Source organism: Martes martes, assembly GCF_963455335.1.
Source record: "Martes martes genome assembly, chromosome: 2".
NCBI classification, from domain to species: Eukaryota; Metazoa; Chordata; class Mammalia; order Carnivora; family Mustelidae; genus Martes; species Martes martes.
In genome coordinates, this window is record NC_137889.1 from 85,081,725 (window position 1) to 85,105,481 (window position 23,757).

General features: G+C 43.3%; 1 protein-coding gene across 1 annotated transcript in view; it reads left to right on the forward strand.

The window, feature by feature from the left end:
* Positions 1-18,202: 18,202 nt before the first annotated feature.
* The window catches only part of RNF175 (ring finger protein 175), a gene marked incomplete at both ends in the record, with an annotated part of 43,043 nt that continues 37,488 nt past the window's right edge, over positions 18,203-23,757 (forward strand). Inside the window, one exon of the mRNA XM_080796888.1 lies at positions 18,203-18,268. Within this exon, the coding sequence (XP_080653014.1) occupies positions 18,203-18,268 (66 nt within the window). The remainder of the gene's footprint in view (positions 18,269-23,757) is intronic.

Sequence of the window (23,757 nt, forward strand, 5' to 3'; positions counted from 1 at the left end):
GGAGAGGCGGGAGAGATGTGCAAGTAGGAGGCAAAGTGGAGAAACTGAAAATCCAACAATAATAGAGACTCCAATGACCCACTTTCAATAATAGATTGAACAAATATGCAGAAGGTCAAGAAGGAAATAGAAGATTTGAACAACACTAAAGCCAACTATACCGAACAGACATCTATAGAACATCCCACCAAACAACAGCAGAATACACATTTTTCTCATGTTGTTATATAAATGGGCCAAAGATGGCCCCTGTATATTGGCCCTTATGTTGTTTACTTTTTCACAGCAAATTGGTACCATTAGCTCAAAGCCAAACTCAAATTCTTACATATCCAAAATAATATTTTTAGCCATTTAGAACTTGCCTGCTTTGTATTCTCTCCAAATCTGTACCAATTATCCACTAGCCATAGATAAGACAAACCCTGTGGTCATAAAAGTCCCCAAATCCCTGTTTCCCTTTGGTGCTGACTCCGATCCTCCCATCCTGCCACTAAATGACACCATTTAGACACATAAGCCCTTCTCTGTTCACCTCTTCCCAGGGACCTGCCTTTCCCTCTTCCTCTGTTAGTCTCCTGCTGGGAGGGACTTCCCCTCTCCTGGAACCCCAGCAAAACATGGCCCAATAATACTATTGTGCAATACTGCCATCTCACGTTATTGTCTTTCCTCCATCAGCCCTGAAATCCTTAACCTCACCACAGGAGTGCACAGGGAACATTCTCCAGGACAGGCCATATGTTAAACCATATAACAAGCCTCAATACATTTAAAAGGACCCAAATCATGCAAACTATGTTCTCCAACAATAATGAAATGAAATTAGAAATAAATCACAGAAGGAAACTTGGGAAACCCTAAATATATGGAAGTTAAACAACACCTTCCTAAATGTGTTTGAAATTAAGGTGAATGAAAACAAAAACTCCACATACCAAAGACCAATAGATGCAGCTAAAGCAATGCTCAGAGGGAAATAGCTGTAAATGCTCCAGTAAAAAAGGAGAAATATCTCAAGTCAATAACTTAACCTTCTGTCTTAAAAAACAAGAAGAGCAAACTAAGCCCAAAGCAATCAGAAGAAATGGGAAATTATACAGATTAGAGCAGAAATAGATAAAATTGTACCTAGGAGGACAATCGAGAAAATAAAACTTGATTGTTTAAAAAGATCACCAAAATTGAGATGCCTGGGTGTCTCAGTCAGTTAAGCATCTGATTTCAGCTCAGGTCATGAACTCAGTCAGGGTCCTAGGTTCTAGTTTTGCCCCAGGTTCTATCCTTAGCAGGAGGTCTGCTTCTCCCTCTTCTTTGCTCCATCCCCCTGCTTATGCTCTCATGCAGGCTCTGTCTCTCAAATAAATAAATAAAATCTTTTTCTAAAAATCGCCAAAACTGACAAAAATGTAGGTAGACTGGCAAAAATAAAATCTAAATTACTAAAACCAGGAATGAAAGAGGGATATTACTATCAAACTTACAAAAGTAAAAAGGATCTTAAGGGAATATTATGAACAGTTTTATGCCAATGAATTAGACAACCTAAATAAAATGGGCAAATTCTTAGAAAGACACCAAATTCCAAAGTTGATCAAGAGCATATAGAAAATCTAAATAGACCTATAACAAGTAAAGTAACTGAATTATTAATAAAAAAAATATCCCACAAAGAAAAGCTCTAGCCCAGAGGGCTTAGCAGGTGAATTCTAGCAAAAATTTAAAAAATTAACATCATTCATTCACAAACTCATCCAAAAAAGTAGAAGAGAAGAAAATGCTTCTCAATTCATTCTATGAGGCCAATATTACTTGATTACCACAACCAGGTCACAAGAAATCACAATCACAAGAAATAATCACAAGAAATCACAAGAAAAAACTGTAGACAAATATAACTTTATGAATATAGATGCAAAAATGTTCAACAATCCAGCAGCATATTAAAAGAATTATACACCATGGGAGGAGTCAAGATGGCGGAGAAGTAGCAGGCTGAGACGACATCGGGTAGCAGGAGATCAGCTAGATAGCTTATCTAACCATTGTGAACACCTACAAATCCAACGGGAAATCGAAGAGAAGAAGAGCAACAATCCCAGAAACAGAAAATCGATCACTTTCTGAAAGGTAGGACCTGCGGAGAAGTGAATCCAAAGCGACGGGAAGATAGAACCCGGGGGGAGGGGCCGGCACCCGGCAAGCGGCGGAGCGACGGAGCACAAAATCGGGACTTTTAAAAGTCGGCTCCACTGGGAGACATCGCTCCAGAGGCTAAACAGGGGGGAAACCCAGGCGGGGTCAGCATAACCCCAGGACCCGCGGGGTCACAGAAGGACTGGGGGTGTCTGAGTGCCGCAGAGCTCGCAGGTATTGGAGCGGGGAAGCCGGCTATAGCGACAAAGCCGAGGAGTGAGCTCTAAGCCCAGGGTTACCTTGTGCCGGTCGCAGGCTGGGTGGGCTCGGAGCGCGGCCGGAGGCCACAGAGACAAAAGCGACCCAGCGCTTTTCTCCAGCTCCAACAATTGACTGCTTTCCTCGAGGCGCGACCGCAAGCCAGGGAGGCGGGGCTATTGGGCGCTTTGCTCTGAGAGCACACTGAGGAGCGGAACCCCAAGCTCTTGGCTCCTCCGGGCCGAGAGATTGGGAGGCCGCAATCTTCATTCCCGTCCTCCGGAACTCTACGGAAAGCGCTCAGGGAACAAAAGCTCCCGAAAGCAAACCCGAGCGGATTCCTTAGCCCGGCCCCTGGCAAGGGCGGTGCAATTCCGCCTGCGGCAAAGACACTTGAGAATCACTACAACACTACAACAGGCCCCTCCCCCAGAAGATCAACAAGAAACCATCCAAAACCAACTTCAGTCACCAAGAACAGCGGAATTCCACAGCAGGAGAAAGCAAATCCTACCTGGACAAAATGACAAGGCGGAAAAACTCACCTCAAAAAAAAGAACAAGAGGCCGTACCGAAGGCTGGAGACCTAATCAATACAGACATAGGTAGCATGACAGATCTAGAGTTCAGAATGACAATTCTCAAGGTTCTAGCCGGGCTCGAAAAAGGCATAGAAGATATTAGAGAAACCCTCTCCGGAGAGATAAAAGCCCTTTCTGGAGAAATAAAAGAACTAAAATCTAACCAAGTTGAAATCAAAAAAGCTATTCATGAGGTGCAATCAAAAATGGAAGCTCTCACTGCCAGGATAAATGAGGCAGAAGAAAGAATTAGTGACATAGAAGACCAAATGACAGAGAATAAAGAAGCTGAGCAAAAGAGAGACAAACAACTACTGGAACACGAGGAGAGGATTCGAGAGATAAGTGACACCATAAGACGACATAACATTAGAATAATTGGGATTCCAGAAGAAGAAGAAAGAGAGAGGGGAGCAGAAGGTATATTGGAGACAATTATTGGAGAGAATTTCCCTAATATGGCAAAGGGAACAAACATCAAAATCCAGGAGATGCTAAGAACGCCCCTCAAAATCAATAAAAATAGGTCCACACCTCGTCACCTGATAGTAAAATTTACAAGTCTTAGCGACAAAGAGAAAATCCTGAAAGCAGCCCGGGAAAAGAAGTCCGTAACATACAAGGGTAAAAACATTAGATTGGCAGCGGACCTATCCACAGAGACCTGGCAGGCCAGAAAGAACTGGCATGATATATTCAGAGCACTAAACGAGAAAAACATGCAGCCAAGAATACTATATCCGGCTAGGCTATCATTGAAAATAGAAGGAGAGATAAAGAGCTTCCAGGACAAACAAAAGCTGAAAGAATTTGCAAACACCAAACCAGCTCTACAGGAAATATTGAAAGGGGTTCTCTAAGCAAAGAGAGACCCTAAAAGTAGTAGATCAGAAAGAAACAGAAACAATATACAGTAACAATCACCTTACAGGCAATACAATGGCACTAAATTCATATCTCTCAATAGTTACCCTGAATGTTAATGGGCTAAATGCCCCAATCAAAAGACACAGGGTATCAGAATGGATAAAAAAACAAAACCCATCAATATGCTGCCTACAAGAAACTCATTTTAGACCCGAAGACACCTCCAGATTTAAAGTGAGGGGGTGGAAAACAATGTACCATGCTAATGGACATCAGAAGAAAGCTGGGGTGGCAATCCTTATATCAGATCAATTAGATTTTAAGCCAAAGACTATAATAAGAGATGAGGAAGGACACTATATTATACTCAAAGGGTCTGTCCAACAAGAAGATCTAACAATCTTAAATATCTATGCCCCTAACATGGGAGCAGCCAACTATATAAACCAATTAGTAACAAAATCAAAGAAATACATCGACAGTAATACAATAATAGCAGGGGACTTTAACACTCCCCTCACTGAAATGGACAGATCATCCAAGCAAAAGATCAACAAGGAAATAAAGGCCTTAAATGACACACTGGACCAGATGGACATCACAGATATATTCAGAACATTCCATCCCAAAGCAACAGAATATACATTCTTCTCTAGTGCACATGGAACATTCTCCAGAATAGACCACATCCTGGGTCATAAATCAGGTCTCAATCGGTACCAAAAGATCGAGATCATTCCCTGCATATTTTCAGACCACAATGCTCTGAAGCTCGAACTCAATCACAAGAGGAAATTTGGAAAGAACGCAAATACATGGAGACTAAACAGCATCCTTCTAAAAAATGAATGGGTCAACCAGGAAATTAAAGAAGAATTGAAAAAATTCATGGAAACAAATGATAATGAAAACACAACAGTTCAAAATCTGTGGGACACAACAAAGGCAGTCCTGAGAGGAAAATATATAGCAGTGCAAGCCTTTCTCAAGAAACAAGAAAGGTCTCAAATACACAACCTAACCCTACACCTAAAGGAGCTGGAGAGAGAACAACAAAGAAAGCCTAAACCCAGCAGGAGAAGAGAAATCATAAAGATCAGAGCAGAAATCAATGAAATAGAAACTAAAAAAACAATAGAACAAATCAACAAAACTAGGAGCTGGTTCTTTGAAAGAATTAATAAGATTGATAAGCCCCTGGCCAGACTTATCAAAAAGAAAAGAGAAAGGACGCAAATAAATAAAATCATGAATGAAAGAGGAGAGATCACAACCAACACCAAAGAAATACAAACAATTATAAGAACATACTACGAGCAACTCTATGGCAACAAATTTGACAACCTGGAAGAAATGGATACATTTCTAGAGATGTATAAACTACCACAACTGAACCCGGAAGAAATAGATAACCTGAACAGACCCATAACCAGTAAGGAGATTGAAACAGTCATCAAAAATCTCCAAACAAACAAAAGTCCAGGACCAGACGGCTTCCCAGGGGAATTCTACCAAACATTTAAAGAAGAATTAATTCCTATTCTCCTGAAACTGTTCCAAAAAATAGAAATGGAAGGAAAACTTCCAAACTCATTCTATGAGGCCAGCATCACCTTGATCCCAAAACCAGACAAGGATCCCACCAAAAAAGAGAATTACAGACCAATATCCTTGATGAACACAGATGCGAAAATTCTCACCAAAATACTGGCCAATAGGATCCAACAGTACATTAAAAGGATTATTCACCACGACCAAGTGGGATTTATTCCAGGGCTGCAAGGTTGGTTCAACATCCGCAAATCCATCAATGTGATACAATACATTAATAAAAGAAAGAGTAAGAACCATATGATACTCTCAATAGATGCTGAAAAAGCGTTTGACAAAGTGCAGCATCCCTTCCTGATTAAAACTCTTCAAAGTGTAGGGATAGAAGGCACATACCTCAATATTATCAAAGCCATCTATGAAAAACCCACCGCAAATATCATTCTCAATGGAGAAAAACTGAAAGCTTTTCCGCTAAGGTCAGGAACACGGCAGGGATGTCCGTTATCACCACTGCTGTTCAATATAGTACTAGAAGTCCTAGCCTCAGCAATCAGACAACAAAAAGAAATTAAAGGCATCCAAATCGGCAAAGAAGAAGTCAAACTATCACTCTTTGCAGATGATATGATACTATATGTGGAAAACCCAAAAGGCTCCACTCCAAAACTGCTAGAACTTATACAGGAATTCAGTAAAGTGTCAGGATATAAAGTCAATGCACAGAAATCAGTCGCATTTCTTTACACTAACAACAAGACAGAAGAAAGAGAAATTGAGGAGTCAGTCCCATTTACAATCGTACCCAAAACCATAAGATACCTAGGAATAAATCTAACCAAAGAGGCAAAGAATCTATACTCAGAAAACTATAAAGTACTCATGAAAGAAATTGAGGAAGACACAAAGAAATGGAAAAATATTCCATGCTCATGGATTGGAAGAACAAATATTGTGAAAATGTCTATTCTACCTAAAGCAATCTACACATTTAATGCAATCCCTATCAAAATCCCATCCATTTTTTTTAAAGAAATAGAACAAATAATCCTAAAATTTATATGGAACCAGAAAAGACCTCGAATAGCCAAAGGAATATTGAAAAAGAAAGCCAAAGTCGGTGGCATCACAATTCCAGACTTCAAGCTCTATTACAAAGCTGTCATCATCAAGACAGTATGGTACTGGCACAAAAACAGACATATAGACCAATGGAACAGAATAGAGAGCCCAGAAATAGACCCTCAACTCTATGGTCAACTAATCTTCGACAAAGCAGGAAAGAATATCCAATGGAAAAAAGACAGCCTCTTCAACAAATGGTGCTGGGAAAATTGGACAGCCACATGCAGAAAAATGAAATTGGACTATTTCCTTACACCACACACGAAAATAGACTCAAAGTGGATGAAGGACCTCAATGTGCGAAAGGAATCTATCAAAATCCTTGAGGACAATGCAGGCAGCAACCTCTTTGACCTCAACCGCAGCAACTTCTTCCTAGGAACATCGCCAAAGGCAACAGAAGCAAGGGCAAAAATGAACTATTGGGATTTCATCAAGATCAAAAGCTTTCGCACAGCAAAGGAAACAGTTAACAAAACCAAAAGACAACTGACAGAATGGGAGAAGATATTTGCAAACGACATATCAGATAAAGGGCTCGTATCCAAAATCTATAAAGAGCTTATCAAACTCAATACCCAAAGAACAAATAATCCAGTCAAGAAATGGGCAGAGGACATGAACAGACATTTCTGCAAGGAAGACATCCAGATGGCCAACAGACACATGAAAAAATGCTCCACATCACTCGGCATCAGGGAAATACAAATCAAAACCACAATGAGATACCACCTCACACCAGTCAGAATGGCTAAAATTAACAAGTCAAGAAATGACAGATGCTGGCGAGGATGCGGAGAGAGGGGAACCCTCCTACACTGTTGGTGGGAATGCAAGCTGGTGCAACCACTCTGGAAAACAGTGTGGAGGTTCCTCAAAAAACTGAAAATAGAGCTACCCTATGACCCAGCAATTGCACTCCTGGGTATATATCCTAAAGATACAAACGTGGTGCTCCGAAGGGGCACGTGCACCCGAATGTTTATAGCAGCAATGTCCACAATAGCCAAACTGTGGAAAGCGCCTAGATGTCCATCAACAGATGAATGGATAAAGAAGATGTGGTATATATACACAATGGAATACTATGCAGCCATCAAAAGACATGAAATCTTGCCATTTGCGACGACGTGGATGGAACTAGAGGGTATCATGCTTAGCGAAATAAGTCAATCGGAGAAATATAACTATCATATGATCTCTTTGATATGAGGAAGTGGAGATGCAAGGTGGGGGGGTTTGGGGGGAGGTAGGAAAAGAAAAAATGAAAAGATGGGATTGGGAGGGAGACAAACCATAAAAGACTCAATCTCAAGAAACAGACTGAGGGTTGCGGGGGGGAAGGGGGACGGGAGAGGGTGGTGGGGAAATGGACATTGGGGAGGGTATGGGCTATGATGAGTGCTGTGAAATGTGTAAACCAGACGATTCACAGACCTGTACCCCTGGGGATAAAAATACATTATATGTTTATTAAAATAAAAAAATTAAAAAAAAAAAAAAAAAAAAAAAAAAAAAAAAAGAATTATACACCATGACCAAGTGGGACTCATCCCAGGAATGCTAGCTTGGTTTAACAAATGAAAATCAATCTATGTAAAACACTCTATTAATAGAACAATGCACAAAACCCACATGATCATATCGATAGATACAGAAAAGCACTTGAGAAAGATGGTTGGGGGTGGGGGGAAGTGAAGAAAGGAGGGAAAGTAAGAAGAGAGGAGGGAGGAGGAGAGAATGGAGGAAAGGGAAGCAGGGAGGGGAGGAAACAGGAAAGGAGGGAACAGGTAAGAGGGGAAGGGAGAGGAAGGGAGAGACAGAAAGAGAGAGGGAGCACAAGAATCCAGATTGGAAAGGAAGAAGAAATCAACTACCTCTATTTATAGATGACATGATTCTGTACATAGAAAATCCTAAGGAATCCACTAAAAAACTATTAGAACTAATAAATGAGTTCAGCAAGACTATGGGATCCAAAATCAACATGAAAAAATAAACTGTATCTCTATACTCGAGTATTGAACAATTCAAAAATAAAATTAAGAAAATGCCTCCATTTAAAATTTAAAAAAATAAAATACTTAGGAATTTAACAAATACAGTGTAAGATTTATACACTGGAAATTATAAAACATCACTGAAAGAAGTTAAAGAACTAACCAAATTTTAAAAATCCTATGTTCATGAATTGGAAGACTTAATATTGTTAATATGGCAATACTATCACCAAATTGGTTTATAGATTCAATACAATCCCTATCAATATTCCACCTGTCCTTTTTGTAGAAATTGACAAGCTGACTCTAAAACTCTTATGGAAATACAAGGCACTAAAAATAGCTAGGATAATTGTGGGAAATAAAAACAAAGTTGGAAGACTTTAACTTTCCATTTTCAAAACTTAATACAAAGCTATAGTAATCAAAAACAGTGTGTGGTACTAGCACAAGGATAGACAGACATACCAATCAAAGGAATAGAATTGAGAATCCAGAAATAAACCATTACATTTATGCAATTGATTTATGACAAGGGAGGCCAAGATAATAATTCAATGGGGAAAGAATAGTCTTTTCAACAGATGATGCTGGGAAAACGGGATATTGGGATACAAAAGAAGGAGGTTGGACCTCTACCTCACACCATGTACAAAAATTCACTCAAAATAGATTAAAGACCTCAATGTAAGAACTAAAACTATTAAACTCTTAGAAAAAAAAAATAGCAGTAAATCTGTACTGCCTAAGATTAGGTGGTGATTTTTTTAGACATGATACCAAAAGCACACATAAAAAAGGAAAATATAGATCCATTTAGAACTTCCGTGCTTTGAAGCATACCGTCAAAAAGTAAATAGAAAGAAAATCCACAGAATGGGAGGACACCTTTGCAAATCATATAGCTTATAAGGAACTGGTATCCAGAATATACAAAGAACTCTTAAAATTCAACAATAAGATTAGTGAGCCTATTTTTAAATGGGCAAGGGATCTAGACATTTCTTCAAAAAGATATACAAATGGCCAATAATCATGTGAAAAGATGTTCAACCTTATTAGTCATTAGGGAAAATAAATCAAAATCACACTGAGATACCACTTCCCACCAACTAGAATGGCTACAATCAACTAGTCAGATAATGACAACTGTTGGTAAAGATGTGGAAAAACCAGAACCCTCATACATTGCTGGTGGGGTTGTAAAATGGGATAGTTAATTTGGAAAACAGTTTGGCAGTTCCTCAAAATCCTCAACATAGGGTAACCATATGACCCAGCAACTGTACTCCTACTCCTAAATATATACTCACAGAGACTTGAGAACATATATCCACAAAAATATTTTTATATGAACTTCCACAGCAGCATTATTCATAATACCCAAAAAAGGAGAAACAACCCAGAAGCCCAATTGATGAGTAGATGGACAAAAAGTGGTATAACCATCTGAAAGAGTAGTATTTAGTCATAATAAGGAATGAAGTACCGAAACATAGTGCAACATAGATCAACTTTGAAAACGTTATACTAAGGGAGAGAAGCCAGACACAAAGGCCACATACTGTATGACTCCATTTATATGAAACATCTTCAACAGGCAAATCTACACAAAGAAATTAATGGTTGCTATGGGATAAAGGAAGCAGGAAATGGGGAGTGACTACTAATGAATATGAGTTTCTTTTTGGGGTGATGAAAATGTTCTGGGATTAGACAGCAGTGGTAGTTGCATTGTTTTGTGAATATATTAAAAACCACTGAATCATATGCTTTGATTCATGCTGAATTGTATGGCATGTGAATTGTATTTAAAGTCCATTAGGGAAAAAAGTCAGATGTCCCAAGGCTTAAGGTGACACACAAATGTGTTATAATTGAGACTTGAAGCCAAATTTGTTTGATTATAAATCCTGTTGTCTTAATTACCAAGTATATTCCTGGACCTCCTTCTTTTCTTACATTACAGGCTTTCTAGAAACACTCACTCCTATAGAGTTCACCACTATCAAATACCAAGTCTCTCTTTATCCCTAACTTTCTTCTTGGCTCAGTCTGTCTCTGTACTTCTCCATGTTTCTAACAGGATAAAACATCCTTTGAGTTATTCACTGAAAGTCATCCCCAAAACTACGGCCACTGTGGTGGATATTCATATGATGCAGGAAAATTTTAAACCAGTAAAGTCTAGCTATTCCCTAAATTGCCCTCTAACTACTGTATCCAGGATGACTTCCAAAATTTTCCTTCTTTGGAGACCCAGCAAAATGTGCTTAGTGTAAAAATTAAACATACATAACTTTGTAACAAAATATTAAATTTTTTTAATTTTTTAAGATTTATTTTATTTTGGGAGAGAGAGAGCATGAGCAGGTGGGTCAGAGGGAGAGGGAGAAAGAATCCTAAGCAGACTCTGCCTTGAGCACGGAGCCTGACATGGGGCTCTATCTCACAAACCTGAGCTGAAACCAAGAGTCGGAGGCTTAGCCAATCATGACACGCAGGCGCCACAAAATATTAAGTTTTTGTTTGTTTGTTTGTTTGTTTGTTTGTTTTTATTTGACAGACAGATCACAAGTAGACAGAGAGGCAGGCAGAGAGAGAGAGAGAGGGAGGAAGCAGGCTCCTTGCTGAGCAGAGAGCCTGATGTGGGACTGGATCCTAGGACCCTGAGATCATGACCTGAGCCGAAGGCAGAGGCTTTAACCCATTGAGCCACCCAGGTACCCCTAAGTTTTAAAAAGTCATTAGACAACATCCCCAGCACAAAATTTTTGTTGATAACCATCTGGTAACTTAGAATAACTGAAATCCTTCCCAAAGAAAAAGCGAAATCAACAACAAACAATCCAAAACACCGATATTCCATTTTTCTGATATTCTAGAATATAGTAAATATATGTTTTATTTCCATGCACACAATATCTCAACTATTTACATAATGTGTCAGGATTACTGCACTTACAGAATAAACTAGAAAACAATTCATCTCCAACACCCATGTGTGACACATATTCTTAGCAGTTATATGGTTAGACACGAAAATTTATGTTCATTCAGTACAAGACTAAGGTAACAGGTAGAAAGAAACAGACCCAGGCCTTACCCTTTACATCGCTTTCCTTCTCCCTATCACATCTCAGCATCTCTTAAGTGTTGGCAAAAGTGGGTACCCGTTCTGATTAACAAGGACACATCATAAAATAAATAGTAGTAGATGCATATCTGGACTGCATGGAATTATGTTAAGGGCACAATTTAGGCCTTTTTTTTTTTTTGTATTTTAAGTTTATATTCATATGTGTGCAGAGGTCTCAATGGTCCTATTATGGGTAGATAGCAACAGGCTGCGGCCACAGTGACAGCAGCCCCTTCTTCCCCAAGGGACAATAGGCAATAGGCTAAGGGAATCCACCTGCCCCCAGTCGCCCACCATAAGCCAGGAAGAGGCCTGGGGCACATGCAGGAGCACCTGGAACTGGGACCACACCATCAATTCAATCTGGCCCCAGGCCAGGGTTTGTGCTAGACACAGCAGTGGGGAAAAGATGATGACAACAGAGTCTCTGCTCCCCCCGTGTTTGCAGCTGGCGGCTCATAGAGACATATGTAACAGCACCTAGAACACAAGGCAGTGTGGGATAGAGGCAAATAGGAAAGCTGTGCTGCACAGGGTTGAAAGAAATGTATTCGCACTGGAGATCTGGGAGAGTCTGGTGAGAGAACAGAGCTGGTCAGGCTTTTGGATGGGATGGGTTGGGACGAGTTCTACAGATTCAAATGAGAAAAGAAAAGGGCATTATAAGCAGAGGCCATGGCTTGGAAGTGATCTTAATTGTCCTTAATTATAGAATGAAGATAATAATAGTACACCTATCTTGGAGGGTAGGTTGAGGATTAAGTATAAAGAAAGTGCTTGGCCTTAGCAGGCATTTTAAAAGCTGTAGCTATTACCATGGGCTGGGAGGGTGGTAACACCAGGAGTGTTCACTGGAGGGCTTTAACCTCCACCAAAAAGTAACTGTGTGTCCTCTTGCTTCTGTGACTGATCTTGTTTCAAGCCCCCAAGTAGGACAAATATCTAAAGTCAAGAGGAAAAAAGGAACATCAGTATTTCTCTTCCAGGAGAATGTTGACTTTTGCAGAACACGGGTATGTTGTGGTCTTGGCAATTAACCTGAGGTGTAGGAATTGGGATGGCAGGTTCTTGGTCTCAACTAGAAATGACAAATACAACTTCCACTCCAGGACCGAGTTTCCTGGGGTCACCCCCGATAAAGTCTCCCATCCCACTCAGCGATTAGGGACCCAGGAGAGCAGTGGTTGCCGCTGTACATTCTTAGATAAAAGCAATTCCCTTATTCTAACTCAATGTCTTCATCTATAAAACGTGGATGGTGATACCTGTCACTAGGGCTCACTCTGAAGATGAAATGACACCAGCTACATAGTGTGCTTAGCCCAGGGCCTGGCACACCGTGGGCATTTCATAAATGTTAACCTTTTTTTTTTTACAGTTAGGACAGTAGAGACTGGCTTGCTTGTCTGGCTTCTAACTTACTGAAGAGGAGACATCTTAAAGGAGATACCAGGAAAGGAAAACAAGGAGAGGGGAGGGCAAGGAGTCCCATCAAGGACTCAAATGTGGTTTTCCCTCCTACTGAGAGGGCCCCTGAACTCAATAAATGAGAATGACCCTAGCTGAACTTCCAACCTAGAAAGCAGAGTTGGTTTTTAAATGCAGTTCTTTTTCAAGATCAATTGTTAACAGAACTTAAAAGCTTGCCCTCAGAAGAGGCTCAATCCTGAAACCTACAGGGTAAATCATGAAAAGCAGGAATGTGTCAACCCTCTACAGGGAGTGGGGCACCCCACACATGCTGTTTGAACACTGGGACTCTGCTGCCGCCCCTCTTCCAAATTAACCAGAAACCTGAGAACCTGAACTGAGCTCCAGCAAACATTATTTAAATGAACCGGCTGTTACAGGAACCTTAAACCACATGTCTTTTGGTTGTGGGGCTGCCCTGGGCCAGCAGACATTAATACAGAGGGTTCCCAACTCACAAACGGATTGTGTTCCAAATGTGCATTTGGAAGTCTGTGGTTTGAAAGGCAGAATGCACTTTTCCAAAGAAGTAATGTTACAAATGGTGATTAGGGCCACACGCCAGCTCACAAAACTCCCTGTAATCATAATATAGGTACACTCTGTACATTTTAGCCAAAAAAACAGTAGAGGGCAATTATACTACAATACTAATAACTAAAGAATGAGATAAATGGGGCGCCTGGGTGGCTCAGTCAGTTAGGCGTCCAGCTCATGATTTCAGCTCAGGTCATGATCTCATGGGTGGTGAGATAAGCCCCACCTCGGGTTCCCCACCCAGTGGGGAGTTTGGTTGGGATTTTCCTCTTCTCTCCCTCTGTCCCTCCCCCGACTTGTGTGCACATGCACGAGTACACTCTCTCAAATACATAAGTAAATCTTTTTTTTTTAAAGAATGAGATAATAAAGTTGAGTATCTTTCATTTGTCTTGAGGAGTAGTGTTTAAGCACAGGCACATTTAGCAAACAGAGGATGAAAATGTCTATTCAGTCAGGTTGAGAGGCCAGGGAACACAGACTGTAGTTAGGAACCCCCCAGGTGGGAATCAGACCAGCTTGCAGGATCTCCACCAATTCTAAGAGACCAGTGTCTACACCTGAAGGCTAACCTAGCACCCGGGGGTGTTAACGGGTGGACAATGACTGAAAAAGTTAGCCAGCATATTTCTATGCAGCCGTTTCATCAGCGATGGTAGGACCTAGCTTCCATGTCCCTCTCCCTTTTAAACATGATTACCCTCATTTACAACCCAGTCTGCCCCTGACCCCAGGGTTCACTGAAATGCAGAACGTTTGGTGCTACTTTCACATTGATTTCTGAGACCAAACAAGCTCTCTCGGATACTCACATCACCTGGATGGTTTTAATTTGACACCTCTAGACTGACCCTACTACTGCCACCCCCTTTGGGGGGAATGGGTGTGACCAATACCACACCTGGTCAAAGACGTTCAAAATCACCCATTCTAGCTATGAGGCTAAGGATCAGATATATGTATTTTATCTGTAAATATGAAAAACATGAGAAAAGAGGAAACGAGTAAATTGAAAAAGAAAGTTACTTGGAAAAGACTATTTGTAAGACAACAGAAAAGACTTCCATAAGATCTAACCCTCAGGTGGCACTCTCAGTCCAGAGCAATTGGGTTGTCCTGAGAAGGACAGCAGAAAGGAAAGGTTAATGAGTGCTGGTCAGGAGTGGATAGGAAGGCTGAAGGCAACCACTAGGCAATAAGTAATTTAACACACACAAGACATTCCTGTGAAATGCATTCTAGAGTAACTCACATATACATAAATGCAGTAATTAATTCCCTTAAAATTACAAAATTTCTCATGATTTTATTTCTCAAAATTGGATTCTATCCCTTGCCCACATTCTACTGATTTACACTTTCTTTTAAAGATTTTATTTATTTATTTGACAGAGATCACAAGTAGACAGAGAGGCAGGCAGAGAGAGAGAGAGTGGGGGGAAGCAGGCTCCCCGCTGAGCAGAGAGCCCGATGTGGGGCTTGATCCCAGGACTCTGGGATCATGACCTGAGCCGATGGCAGAGGCTTTAACCCCTGAGCCACTCAGGGGCCCCTGATTTATACATTTTAAAATTAATGTTTTTACAGTTCTATTTTTTTCAAGCACTAATTCTTTGACAGCTAGATATAGGCAAATACATTCTCTTGGTCCTTGGCTTGCTTTATTTTTTTTCTTAATAGAGTTCATCTTTTTTTTTTTTTTTTTTTTTTTGTCAGAGAAAGAGAGCAAGAGCGAGCACAAGCAGGGGGAGCAGCAGGCAGAGGGAGAAGCAGGCTCCCCACTGAGCAAGGACCCTGATATGGGGCTTGATCCCAGGACGCCGGGATCATGACCTGAGCCAAAGGCAGACGCTTTAACCGACTGAGCCACCCAGGCATCTCCTGGTTTGCATCTTTTTAATGTCAACTCTTTATTGTATAGAAGTTTAATACCTTAACATAGACAGTTTTACTAATATTTTCCATTATGATTTGTTCTTTTTGAGTTTTGTTTAATATATTTTTCACAATCGTGAGATAATAAAGCTACTCTTTTAAATTGTCTTCTACAAGTTTTGCTTGTTAAACCACCTGTTTTGTCTTGGCACGGCAAGCTAATTGCTAAATAGTCTATGTATCCCTGCTGATTTACCACTCCTGCCCTAAAACTAGTTTCCTATAGATCCATGTGTCTATTTGGAGGGCTTTCTGGTCTGCTTCATGGTTCTATCTCGCTATTCCTGCACCAAATAGCATACTTAATTTTCTAGCTAGTCTTGAATCCACCTTGTTTTTCAAACACCTTTATGACATTAGCTCATATCTTTCATTACATCACTACAATCACCTCAGGGCTCTACATCAAGACAGAACAGGGGGATGCATGAGCTATGGCTAATATGCTGAAGAGATTAGTGCTAAGTGAGAGGAAGGCTGTTGATCTATTCCAGGATTTATGACTGTCAGTTGCCAAGCATTTGATTTGGGAAACAAATTTGCGAAGAAATTAACTCTGGTTGGCTGAACCCCTCCAGAAACGGTGGTTACCCTTCTGGGAAACAAGGTATTAGTTCCATATCTGGAAACTAGATATGAAAGAGAACCAGATATGATATAGTAGACCAGAGCAAGTCCATCACTACCAGTGGGGAAGAAATGGACTTTTTGAGTTTTATTCTCTGATGACTGTTGAGCTGAAATCAGAAGGAAGATGACTCCCTTTGGGCTCACATGTGTCTCCAGTGAAACCTGTAGATGTTTCTGGTGTCAGTTAACCAGGGAAGAGAATCTCATACCCCGGAGTCAGAACTTACATAATGATAATGAGCCAGAATTTTTAGGATAGGAAAATTCCATTTCCAACCAACCAGCGGAGAGGGGTGCGGAGGTAGCTGATTTAGATGAACCCAGATGAATTTGAGGACATCAGAGACTGGGGGGGGAAAAAAAGGTCTTTGCCACAGGAAAATAGGCCAAGAGCTAGGAAGGGAGGCAAAATGTCCAAATGAATTCCTTATCTTTTTTCCCAGAAATACGCTGCTCTTTCAATATTCCCGCTCTCAGCACCCCTGCCCAAATTCCAGGCTGCTCGAGCCACAAGCCTGGAAGCCATCAGTAAGTCTTACAGATTCTATCACCTAGATCTCTTGACTCTATTCACATCTCTCCATCTCCACTCCACCCCATCCCTGCACATACTTACTCACATACACCATGCTGTCTTTAACTGAACTATGGCAACAGCTTTCTGACTGATCCCCCTGGCTTGAGCCATAGTTGAGCCCTCTTGCCCACCCTTGAAGCCAAAAGGCAAATTCCCACTGAACCACCTACTAGCTTTGAAACTTGGGCAGATTTCAGCACCTCTCTGTGATTCAATGTTCTCCTGTAAAATGGAGATAATAACACCACCTACCTGGTGGTCTTGTTGTGACAACTGAATGAGTTGACACAAGTCAAGCACTTGGAGGAGGAAGCACTTACCACTTACTAACTTACCAGGTAATCGTCCTGGATGTTTGTCTCCACGCCATGCTAGACCAGAAGTTCTACAAGGGCAGAGGTGTATCCATCTGTTGGTAAGCCTCCACTGGTAGCTCCTTGTAGCTGTTGGAAACCGTGAGCCACCACAAACTGGAAAGGAGCCAGCCATATTTTGTAAGTCAGTCTATCTACTTACATATTCCCTTTTTGTCTCTTGCTCTACCAATGCGTTCCTAAAGGCTTCCCCCAATGTTCCAGCTTGTTCCCAGCCATAAATCCATATTGGGTCTACAGCTGAGGGGAAGGAGAATGCCCTCCTGAAGGTGGAGGAGACAAAGGCAAGTTGTGGATTATTTCCCACCCGGAAGTGCAGGGGCAGAGCAGCACAGAGGCCGAGAGGGTCTGCCTTCTCTCCCCACAGCTGAGTTTCTCTCCTTTGTCATCTTTGGAGGAGGCAGGTGTGACTTCAACAGGGACCTGTCCAGATTATTAAAACTGCAGCTAAAAGGGAAGAAGGGCCGATGTGCCCAGGAACAGGAACGCAACCGGAGATGCAACAGAAGTTCAGCCTCCCAGGTTTTGGAGAGTCACCTGAACTCCGGTCTTGAGATAAATTAGGCTTCTGAAGGGAAGAGCCGGCAGAAAACGTCCCTTCGCTCCCTCTCTCTCCTCTCCACTTCTCACCCTCGGTCCTCCCCACGTCTCTTCCCACCTTCCTTCTGAGCGGGGTGTCCAGCCCTGCCACCTGGTGACAAAACCGCCGGCAGGAGCCAGGCGCCGCACGCGATAAGAGCCACGGTGGCCGACGACTGCCGGACCGCAGAGGGAAAGATCCCTGAAGGATCTCCCGGACAGTGACAGGAAGGAGGATCCCGAGACCGCGCCTCTGCGGGCGGCGGGGGCGCGGGCACCGGCCGGAGGGGCGGCGCTCCCGGAGGATGTCGGCGCACGCTGCCGCAGGGCCCGGGGCGGGGCCGCCGCACGCACGGCTCGCCCCCCGCGGCCTCCGGGAGACCCTCCCCGGCCCGCGCGTAGCGAGGGACTGCGCGGCCGGGGGCGGGCGCCGCGGCGGAGGTATGGCCGCGGGGGCCTCGGTGCTCAAGGCGGCGCCGGTGCTGGAGGCCCCTCCGCAGCACGAGCAGGTATGGGGCGCGGGGCGCAGGCTGGGGACACGGGGCTAGAGTCCCGAGGATCACGCGGGGGTTGGGTGGCCGCGCGGACCGGTCTCCGAGTCCTTCGCCCCCGCGCGGGATGGAGGGGCGGATGACCCTTCTGAAAGGTGCTCATTGCTTCGCCTCACCGTACCCCACCCCATGCGAGTCGAACCCCTCTCCCTTTTCTCCCCTTTCTTCTCCCTTACCCCTCCTTCTTCCAACTTCGTCCCCCCTGCCGCCACTTGTCTCCTCCAGAAGGACCCTTGTTGGACTCATCCCTATCCGTTCCCTGTCCTCCATACTCGCTGCCCCTCTCTCCACCCTCTCCCTGACAGAAGCCCCAGGGCCCAGGCGAAGGCCGTGGGCCTTAGAAGACGACAGCTGAAGGGTGCTGGGTGTACATTAGGCTTGATTTTATGGTTCTCAAAGGTTCTCAAACCTCAGTGTTCATCACAGTCACTCGGAAGGCTTGTTAAAAAGCAGATAGTTGGGCTATGCCCAAGGTTTCTAATTCTTGACATCAGGGATAGTGGCTGATCATTTATTTGCAAGTCTGACTAGTTACCAGGAGGTGCTGATGTTCAAGGTTAGAGAAGCTCTGGGCTAGCACTTTCCTCCCTTCACATCCTGCCCTCCCCCGAGCCCTTCGGTGAATTCAAATCCAAGTCATTACTATATTTCATTTATGGACTCTTCTTATGCCATGATCACATACCAGGAATTGTGCATGTGTAATGGGGAAGCACTTAGACGTAGACCTTTCCTCGGGAGCTCACATCCTGGGAAGAAAGTATAACAAGGATAAAATAACTCATAGAGGGTAGGAAGAGATTACTGTCCCCATAAGAGGTTGGAGTGAAGTTTTGTAGGCTTTCTAGGAAGCAAGGAACTGCTTCTGACAGGGAGGGTGGGGAAGGTTGATGGGGAAGGGAGGGATGGCATGGCTTTTGGGAGCAGGGCCTTGGAGAATAGATGAGATTCCATGTGGCCATGAGGGGAAATGAGAATTCTCCATGGAAGAAACAGGAATACGAAATTGCTTGGAGGTGAAAAAAATTGGTGGGGGCTGGGAGGTGAGCATGGAGAAAGGTAGGGGTAGGAGTGGAAATTCTCTATGATCCTGGCAGAAATCCAGGGCTCATGAATCCTTGTAGGCAGAGAGAGCTGAGTTATGACAAATCTTGTGACACACTATGCACTGGGGATCTATTCTCTAAAATAGGGAAGCTGTAAGGGAACTCCCTGACTTACTTGCTGGTTTCACTCTCCGGTGAACCAGATCAGATCATTCATGGCAGGTTATGGATGAAGAAATCTGCAAGCTGGGAAGGACAGAAGACTGGCAGAGTCAGTTCTGCAGCTGATACTTGCTGTTCCCTTAAGGCTGCCATCGCTGCCTTGCCTGCTGCCCTTAGGAGGCATGGTCCCCTGTTAATTCTTCCCTAGCGGGAACTCACAGCTTTTCCCTTAATCCCTCATGGCAGAGCCTTCGGGTCCAGGGACCAACAGCCAAGGTGTCACCTGGAAGCCAATTAGAAATGGAGTCTTAGTCCCCCACCCCAAAACGGCTGGCTTAAAATCTGCATGTTAACTGAACCCCTGGGTGACTGCACATCAAAGTTTGAGAAGTGCTAGTTTAAAACAGACTTTGTAAGAGCTGCGGATAATAAAGGAGAAATAGATATGGTTACTGAGCACCCAACCCCATAAGAATTTACGGAGCACCCTGTGTATGACAGCACCCTGACTCAAAACCTTACCCTGTTTAATGTTCATTCAACATCCTTATCGCCCCCTGAAGCATATTTCTTTGTGTACTTGTTTTTTGAGAACCTCCATCCCCTTGGACTCTAGCAGAGCAAGCACTTGATCTGCTTTGCTGGCTACTGTATTTCCAGAACCCAGCACAGAGCCTGGCAAAAGTCAGGGCCTCGAGAGATATTTATTGGACAAATATGTGAGTGAGTAATGAACATAAAACCTCATGATCCGGACTCTAGTCTGCCCAGCTCCCTGTGTTACCCCTTTGTGACAAGTAAAACCCTCCTCCTTCCCAGCTAGACCCCCTGTGGGGTCACAAGAGCAAGCCAGCTACACCATATCTGCTCCTGAGACTCCTCAAAGTTGGGGTGCAAGAAAGCAGGCAGAGTGGATTCATCAGTTTCCTCTTGTCTGAGGCCTCCTTTGCAACCTCTGTTTCCCCCAGAGGACCCACCTCTACCCCAGCATCTTCTCTGCCTTGGAGTAGGCCTGACACAACCCCTCCCTCCCCCTCCAGTCATGGAAGCTTTGCACTTGCCCAGTGACATGGATTCCATATCACTAAACAAGTGATACACTTGTTGTGTCAAGTCTAACACACCCATACCTCCCTCACATATGTCCCAGGGACACCAGTAGTTTGAGTTCACTCTTCCAGTTTTGCCAAGCATTTTAGCAAGATTTTTCTAACAGATGGGTTTTTGTGAGGGAAGAGTTGAAAGTGGGGAGACCCATTTGGAGGCAGCAGCTGAGGTGAGAAATGATGAGGGCTGGCGCTGGGAGGGAGGCAGTTTTCAGATACAGCTGACCCTTGAACAACAGGTCCACGTGTACACGGATTATTGGCAGTGTGGTACTGTAAATGCATTTGCCTTATGATTTTCTTAGTAACATTTTCTTGTCTCTAGCTGACTTTATTATAAGAACACAGTAATAATACACATCACCTACACAGTATGTGTTGATCGCTGCTTACGTTGTTGGGAAGACTTCTAGTCCACAACAGGCTATTGGTAGGTAAGCCTTAGGGAATCAAAAGTTATATCCACATTTTTTTTTAAAGATTTTATTTATTTATTTGACAGAGAGAGACACAGCGAGAGAGGGAACCAAGCAGGGGAGTGGGAGGAGAAGCAGGCTTCCCGCAGAGCAGGGAGCCTGATGTGGGACTCGATCCCAAGACCCTGGGATCATGACCTGAGCCGAAGGCAGACTCTTAATGACTAAGCCACCCAGGCGCCCCTCCACATTTTTGACCATATAGGGGACTGGTGCCCCTAGCCCCCACATTGTTCAAAGGTCAACTCTATATTGATTGAGTGTGTGCTGTGTCAGTTGGGGGTATTCAGGGTGGAGTAAGACAAGTAATAAGTCACCAGTGACCACGCATTGTGGTAACAGTGTTCAGTGGACAGTGGATCTACCAGAGGGGCCTAACCCCAAAGGCTTCCTGGAGGAAGTGGAATCTAGGGCATCCCCAAAGGGTGTCTAGGGGACAAGGAAGAGCATTCAGGGGCAGGAAGGTTCTGCTTGACTAGAGCAGAGGCTGTTCAGGGGCTGTGGAGAGAAATGAAGCTGACAAGGACCGCAGGAGTCCTGTTAGTGACAAGGGCAGCCACTTGGGTTTCAAGCAGGGGATCGGATAGGACCAGTCTGCTTGTCATTGGGTCACCCTCACTGTTTGAAAGGAGAAAAGGAGTGAAGGCATGAGCCCCCCCGGGGTGGGGAGGGAACACTGCACACCAGGCTGGAGACCTTCCCTTGCCAAGCAGTCTAAAGAGTAAGAGTCCCTTCCTGTTCTGGCTCTTTTTTACCATACACTACATTTTGTTTCTTCATAGAATTTACCACATTAGGTCATTGTTTTCCTTACTTGCTTATTGTCCATACTTTCTTTAGAACACAAGGCTTAATTCATGAGAACAGGAACCTTTTCTGTCTTACTCACCTTTATCACATCCAGGTCCTATCCCAGTGCGTGGCACCCAGGAGGTAGTAAATAGATACTGGTTGAATGAATGAAGAAAATTGTTGGCACAGAGGCCATTGAGGTGGAAAGAAGTGGGTTGCCAGGTATTTTTGTAAGGTCAGCAGGAGGGTACTGGGTTGGCGGTGGAGGATTAGGGTCAAGAGTGGTGCCCCATATCTCTGTTTTGAATGATTGGATAGATGGGATATGGAGTTGCTGAGTGAGAGGGGGAACTGAAATGGAAGTAGGTTGGGGAGAAACAAATGTGTTCAGTCTGGGTCAGGTTGAGTTTGTGTGTCTGAGGGACAGCCTAGTAGAAATCTGTAGAAGGTACTTGGGTAGGAGAATCTGAAGCTCAAAAGTGAGCAAAAAGGGGAGGAGAGGTAAATAAGAATGTGCTAGCAGGGAAAAAGGATTTGGCAATAATAGACAAGAAGGAGAAAGGAGAAGCAGATTCAAAATGATTTCTTCATTTAAGTGACATATGTTTGTGCAGACTATAATCAATATAGTCAATAAGTATAAAAAAGGAGTAAGTATTCCAGTAGACATCAGCACTCATAGATCATTCCTATTAGCACTTTGGTGACCATTCTGGACACCTCTTTCTTTTGGATGTTTGTTGATTCGGTGCAACTCTGTATTTACATTAATAGGTTTATAGTATATACAACTGTTTCTAAAGCATGCTTTTTCTCTTAACAGTATGTCATGGAGATACCTCTATGTCAGGAAATATAGATCTGAACAATCATTTTAGAGACCCAATAGATTTCCTTTATTATATCAGAAGTCATTAACTGATCCCGCATGGGTTGACACATAGATTGTTGCCAATTTCTCAATATTATAAATAAAACTGTGCAAACACCTGTGTCATCTTTCCCTGTGCATTTTTCTCCTCATTTTGTGAGAGAATATTCCTAGACTATTCTACATAGGATAAGCAAACACTTAAAATTTTGACACACCTAACCAAATCTGTCCAGAGAAACTGTCTTAATGTATGCAATGCATCTGAAGGGCAGGAGGAAGCCATTTTTCCTCATCGGCACTAGCTGCTAGACATTTTTCCCCTTGTCATCTTATTTTTTTTCTTTTTAATGTTAATTTGTATTAAAATTATGTACATCCACATTTTAAGCAATCAAATAGTTCTACAAGACTTAAACAAAAAGAAAAAACAATGGGACCCCCATCACCACTCCACCCTTTCCCATTCCTGATTTCCCACCCTCCAGAGGCAACAACCTTCAACTGTTCTCAGGAACCGGTGGTGGACCCTCCCAGCGGAGGGCGGGGAGGTGCTCAACACCAGGGCATTGGGGTTCTTGTGCTCCCAGAAGATTCCAGTTCTCAGAGGGCATTATCCTTCCCAATGTCACGGATACCCCCTCTCACTCTCAGCCCTTCCGGGGGGGTGGGGTAAATTCAGAAGCGGGAGAATGCAGGGACCACCTCGCATCCCACCCCGTTTATCTCACCTAGCACCCTAGGTTCTCTGCCCACAGTAATAAAGTGGTTGTGCCCCATCCCCTCCCTGCCACCCTGGATGTGGGGTGAAGGGTTGTACCCTTTCCCCTACTATCTTTGCCTGCCTGTCCCTCAGCCCAGGCAGCCACCTCACTCTCCCTAAGAGAAAGTGGTGCTGGGGACCCTGAGGTCTATAGATTCAACTAGCCCTCTCAATGGACCCCCTGAGGCTGTCTTTGTGACCCCAGCCTGGTTTCTGGTCCAACCAAATTCC